Genomic DNA, 6,726 nt, shown 5'->3' on the forward strand with positions numbered 1-6,726 from the left:
CATCTCCACAAAGACTGCTTTCTATAGTTTTCATCTGACGGCCAGGTTGTTGGAATGCTTCTGGAATTGGAACACAAGGTATGGACAAACTATGATTGAACCGGACCTTCCCATTGGGCCAAAGCAGAGGGAAGAGTGTTGACTTCAACAACAACAATGCAATGCAAACAACTCAGCCGACCCAGCTTGATGTCGATGGAGAGCGTTAAACAGTTGCCTTACCTGCCCATGAGGCTGCATGGTGCTGTAGGGCATGTTCTGGTTCAACACCTTCTGCTTCATCAGCAACATCCTCTTCTGCTCCTCACTCAGGTGGGCTGTCTGCCCTGGGATTGGCCCCTGTGTCTGGCCTGGCCCCGCCCCCTGGCCCCCACCTCCTCCTCCGCCAATGTAGGGAGGCATCATGGGGTTCTTGACCTGGTTGGTCCCTCCCATGGGCGGAGTCATCCTCTGGCCTATGTGATCAACCCCAGCGCCGCTGAAGTGACTCAGCGGTTTGGTGTTGTTGTAGGACAACATGGCTGCTGTTTGCTGCTGCTGTTGCTGTTGTTGTTGTTTGGAGAGGGCGTTCTGGCCAATGCTGTTTGGCTGCTGCTGGGCCATCATGCCCATGTGGTTGTGGTTCTGAGGGAGGTAGTTGTTCATGGGGGCTTTAGGCCCATTGTTGGGGGTCATCCCAGCCACTAGGGGGCCCTGTGGCGTGTTAAAGGCTTGCGGTGGGTACATCATAGGGCTATTGGGTTTGTCTTGGTTAAAGGGAGCCGAGCTGTAGGGGCTGGTTGGAGCGCCTGCAGGCGACCAGTTAGCTTGTTGCTGCTGTTGTTTCTGCTGCAGCAGCTTCGCACGTTGCTGAGCGGCCATGGCTTTCAGCTGCTCTGCCGGAGAGAGCTCAGGCGTCACCGGCCCCACCGGCTGACCTCCAGGGGGAACCCCAGCCCCTCCGGGTCCTGTGCCTGCCTGACCCACCCCTGGGCCTGGGTTCATCATGAATCCATTCCCAGGCCTAGAGACGGCTTGTGTCTGGGCCTGGGTGGGGGTCTGAGGGGAGCGAGCCACGCAATTGTGTAATGGGGAACCAGATGCCATGGCAACTGCTGGGGACTGCTGCAAAGGTTGCTGGGGAGGCGTTCCGTTGGCGGCGGTGGCAAACTGAGGGCCTGAGGATGACGGTCGGACCTGGGGAGAAGATGGAGGTGTCAAACACAAAGAATCCTGGCTGTGCGAATCATGGCTGTGTTCTGATCAATTAGCCACCTATTGGCATGTAATGGAGGCTATTAACTCTTAATATAAACCTACCAGCTTTTGATCTAAAGTCTGATTTGGTGATGCAGAAAACATTTTCTATATATTGAAAATATGTTACCCAAGCTGCTTACTAAGGAATTGATGATTGGTATCGGTTCAAAAAATCCTATTGCGACTGTCCCTTTGGAATAAAAAGCCTGTCAAATTTACCCAGTTAAGAAACATACCGCTAACATGAGTTGTTCAGCGTTAACAAGGGATTAGGAGAAAAATAAGCCTTTACAGTTGGAAAGGGTCTGTTTTCCAACAGAGTAAATTTGAAAGAATGAAAAGCATCTGCTTTGTTTTAAATAATTGGACTTTGAATTAATTGGGCCCAAATAAAGCATTCTTTGCATTTTTCAAAACATTAGAAACATTTATTAAGATCTGTTCCCAACTCCAGGGGAATAATTTCGTAGTTTTCCCTGATGCCATCTCCCTCAGACCAAAATACCATACGGCTAACTTACAAAACCATATACACATACATCCCACATAGGCTACTATATGCATAATACGTTTCTTTTTCTGCACATCAAATTAGTACAATGAAAACAGTAGGCAATCTGAATGGAGGACAAACTGGTGTGAACTCATTATCTGATATCCTATCGTCAATAATGTTTCATTAACTGTAATTTGTATCCATGACATCAGTGTTTTGTTGTTGCTGCCATATTGAGTCCTACATTAACTCCCAAAACAACGTTCCATCATAACCAAAGACTATAGAACAAGAGACCAACAAGGAAATGTCTCACTTGCCTTTGGATGAAAAGGAAAGGTATTTTAAAAAAAAAGGTTTCAGTCCTTGGAGGATGTGACCCTTACTCTCTGCCACCAACATCTGACACCACTTACATTTGAAGATGAACTCTCTGATCTGTCGTTTCATGATAATACAAACATCTTATTCACAACCCGTCTCCATATACTGGTGAAACCCTTAAGGCCTAAATACCGATGCATTTAGGTGTTTTACTTCAGGGTGGGTGAACTATCCAAGTGCTTCATCTTCAAAAGGAATAGTTGTTCCTGATTACTGGGCAGGTAAGACAACGTTCATAAATTGTTGCTACTATGTCATGTCCCTCTTTTATCAGTGGGCTAACAGTGCAATTTCACCTCCTCAATAATGACATGATTATTACAACCAATGGTACAACATATGACAGGCATTTTAATTGGTACTCAGTAAGTTAAGTACTTTATTAAATAAAACAGTGATAGGCCCTTCTCTCATCACAGTGACGTCACTGCAAGTCATGGATTGGAAAAACCACATGCTGTCAAATATCATTATACCTCTTAAAAAAATGTCAGAATTATGTGATATTTTAATCATGCACTATACTGTAGGAACTCGATGAGGTCGTTCTCGGTACTGACCTGTGGTGAGCCCATGGGAACCTGTGGGCCTCCCTGTGGAGGCTGAGGAAGAGGAGGCAGGGCTGCTGTGGGTGCCGTCCCGCCTCCTGGTGCCGTCGTGTTCCCCGCCGCCTCCTGCGGGCCGGGTGTCTGATTGTTTGCCGGCCTGCCAAACTCGGCCTCCTTCTTGTCCTCGAAGTCCTCGTTGAAGAGGTCGTGCATATCGTCCTCCGGCACGGTGTTGGCCAGCTCGTCGATCAGCTCCTGCCACTCTTGGTCGTTGAGGTTGATGTCAGAGAACAGCTTGTTCTGATTGGACAGAGACTGGGGATCGGAGGACTCCATCCCGCCCGCGTCATCCAGCGGCTCCTGCTTCAGGTCTTTGAGGAGGCTGAAGCCGTCCTCCAGGTCCAGCGAGCCGTTCAGCTTGATGTCCGGGAGATGGCTGCCTCCGTTCTTGCCCAGCTCGTCCTGCGCCCGACTCGACACGTGGTTGCCGTTGTTTGTAGTGTTGTTGCCAGCTGAGGCGTTGGGCCCGCCCAGTAAGGGCTTAATGTCCATTTGGTGATGCAGTGGAGAGATGGGCGGAACATTGTTGTTATTGTTGTTATTGGGGAGGCCAGTTAGCGAGTCCAAACCGCTGGCACCCTCCTTCCGTACCCGTTTGGTGGTCGGCGAGTAGCTGCCTCCATCACAGATGCCGTTCTGGTCACCGTTGAGGGGCGATCGTGCGCTGTCCAGTTTCCTCTTTACAGTCTCCTGGAGCTGTAGGAGAGAGGAAAGAGGAAGTGGATTAGTGGCCGGAGGGAATCCAGAGACGGGACATTTTAGCATTATGAAAACTTCCTGTGGTTTTTCAGGCTGCTAAGGATGGTAATGACATGAGATACCAAATCAATACGATAACAGGCTGCTTCACTGTGTCTACAATACAGTACACACGTCAAGGATAGTGATGAGAATGAGAGAGAGATGCACTCAAAATCAAAATAGTTCCAAGACAAATCAATTGTTCCTCCAGGATGGATTCAATCTGGCTGAAATAATGATCAAACCACTGAGTTCTCAGAGGGAGCATGTCCTTTGCACGGTGCACACAATTGCACAAGCACATGTGCAGACACACACACGTATTCCTATACATAGTGTAAAAGACTAAGAGCGGGTCGAAGGAAGGAGGAGGAAAGGAAAGACAAGGAAAGCTGCCCTCTCCATTAGCAATCCCAGCAGGCTGGATTCAGCCAGGTTTTCTGAGGAGGGAGGAAGGGAGATAGAAAGATCATAAGAGCGGTTTGCTCCATCTGTAGTGTTCTCCCAGTCATTAGCATCAGCCAATGGGCAGACCAGCAGTTCCATCTAAATCCCCAGCCCACAGTTAGACTTAGGCAGCCACCTCACAGTCCGCTAAACCTAACAGTCTCACTGCCTCTGTCAAGGCACAGACGAGATAACGACAGGGTGCTAACGAACGACGGCTGGCAGTTAGGGTAATCACTATCATAGACCAGGGAGGGAGAGGAAAGGAGGAAGAGAGGGATTGCAGACAGAAACTGAGACAGAGCGAGGGAGAAAGGAGAGTGAGAATCTCAAAGTTGATGAAAGGAGTGGAGTAAGGAGAGTGAAGCGAAATAAACAATAAACAAGGTAGAAATAGGAAATTAACTTCCTTTATAGAAGCTTTTTTTTTACGTACATAAACTTTTTCTGGGGGCTTTCTTCAGCATTTAATGGGCAATTTAATTTCAACCCTCATTTGAAAATAGACACACATTTACATTAATTATGACAGTGGGAATACAATGAACTGCGATTCTTTAGGACATTTTTTGTACCTGTGACTCAATTTCTGGGCCATTTTATGAACTTTCAGGCTCAATTTTACCCCTAACTCCTGTTAATTTCATACCCTAATGAAGTTGGTGGAGAAATAGTAGATGCTATTAAAATGACGGATGGGAAGCGGGGACTTCATTTATGAAAGGGTCTTAGGGCACAAATTTTGTGCTTTCATCCAAATCCAAGCCAAAATTGTGATTCATGAAAAAGTGATCTTTGCGTAAAAACCATAGGATTCCACTGATTTTCATCAATTTTTATATCATTATGCAAGGAATGATTGCTATAGATATATTTTTTCATATTTATGTTGAATGAATTTCTGAATGAATCCAGGATTAAGTCAGAGAATGTGCTTATATGGCCCTTGAAGTACAATATGGCATATTGCAAAATTATTGCAAATTATTTTACTCTCTCTCTATATATATATACTGTATATATACTGTATACTCTGTATATACTGTGTGTATATATATATATACTGTATATACTGTGTGGTATATATATAGCCTATATATATATATATATATATACATATTTCCATACTGCAAAACTCTATGATCGCTGAGTGAAAACTAATATAGCAACACAATTATGCATAATTAATATTTCAGCCTTACGACAGTCATGGAACCTGTCTAAGTGTCCTTGATGAAGACACTGATCCTCTACCTGCTCACTCACTATAAGTACTACTAAGTATCAGCTAAATCAAAATGTAAATGTAAATGTAAATGTACAAAAGGGAGGAAAACAATGAACGTGATGACAAACTGACAATGTGTAAAACCTCCCTCCTACCTCATTTCTCTCAGTCAAAGCTTGAGGGTTATTGCACACACACACACACACACACACACACACTCACAGACTCACAAACACACATAGATTTAAGCAGTTTGCAAGCTACATACAATATGTGTATCACACACATCTACATTTCAAACAGTCTTCTGTAAAAAAAAAAAAATGAGCTGAGGAGCAGTAAAATATTTTGTAAGGTGTTTTTTCTTAGCTGTCATATGTGAAAGAGTCAAACACACACGTGTGCACACACACACACACAAGCGCACGCAAACACACACACAAAAACACCACAGACGCCCGCACGTGCACAAATGCACGCTTGGCTCTTTTCGCTCTTTGTTATTCAGATGGAACGGCAGACAAAATATATTCAGATTGTATTCTGACCCTGAGGTGGACCCACCTCAAGCTGGCAGACACACACATGCACACACACACACATATATGTGCACTCGTATGTCGTACACACACACACACACACACACACACACACACACACACACACACACCAATCGTCCTTTCTTGGCTTGCCGCTTTGTGTGTCTGTGTTCGTATGTGTGTGTGAGAGAGAATGTGTTTGTGTGTGTCTTTGTGTGTTTGTGTGTGCGTATGTGTGTGTGTGTGTGTGGAGGGGGGGCTGTCAGGTTGGCTTTCCCCTCTGTTCTCTATGATGACTGACAGTCAGCCTAATTATCTTTATGGCATGATAAACACTATTAATATCGACAGCCAGAACTACACTGTGCCTGTGTGTGTGTGCGTGTGTGTTTGTGTATGTGTGGCTTGAACTCTTAAGCTGGTGTAGCCACAAGAGGAACAACTGAGGAAAACACACATCTCCACAGTCACGACACCGCTTCGTCTACTGTATGTGTGTGTGTATTTATGTGTGTGTGTATTTATGTGTGTGTGTGTGGTCTTCCAATCAATGTGTCTAAATAATTCAGATCTAGCCTATGAGAGTTTGGTTACCACTACATACTGTGTGGGTGTGTGTGTGTGCATGTGTGTGTGTGTGTGTGTGTGTGTGTATATTACAGGCTTTCCCTAAATGCCAGTGACTCATGTTGATAATAACAGACTCGCCTTTCAAAGCCCACCTATAAAAACTCCCCTAATTATCCAGGTGGTGTGAACTATAGCACCCACACACACACACACACACACACACACACACAGGTTCTTTTACATACACACCCACCTGTGTAAAAAAGAAATAGTTGAGCCTACTTGGAAAAAATCCTGAAGCCAAGAGATTGAGAAAGAAAGAGGGAGACAGAGAGACAAAGAGATAGAGAAAAAAGCGTGTGAGAGAGAGAGAGAGAGAGAGAGAGAGAGAGAGAGAGAGAGAGAGAGAGAGAGAGAGAGAGAGAGAGAGAGAGAGAGAGAGAGAGAGAGAGAGAGAGAGAGAGAGAGAGAGAG

At 45.3% G+C, this 6,726-nt stretch overlaps 1 protein-coding gene across 1 annotated transcript; it reads right to left on the minus strand.

Moving 5' to 3' along the window:
• Window positions 1-222: 222 nt before the first annotated feature.
• LOC139660419 (mastermind-like protein 3) lies at window positions 223-3,492 on the minus strand (the record flags this gene model as incomplete). Its single annotated transcript, XM_071538563.1, has 2 exons — window positions 2,680-3,492; window positions 223-1,176 (listed from the first exon to the last, which is right to left on the minus strand). Coding segments are annotated over exons 1-2 (1,767 nt in total), but the record flags the coding sequence as incomplete, so codon positions are not given.
• Between the last annotated feature and the right edge of the window lie 3,234 nt (window positions 3,493-6,726).

This window comes from Centroberyx affinis, unplaced genomic scaffold (genome assembly GCF_046629955.1).
Source record: "Centroberyx affinis isolate AG114_WGS23_722 - 3 ecotype Tasmania unplaced genomic scaffold, CSIRO-AGI_Caff_v1 ptg003292l_1, whole genome shotgun sequence".
NCBI classification, from domain to species: domain Eukaryota; kingdom Metazoa; phylum Chordata; class Actinopteri; order Beryciformes; family Berycidae; genus Centroberyx; species Centroberyx affinis.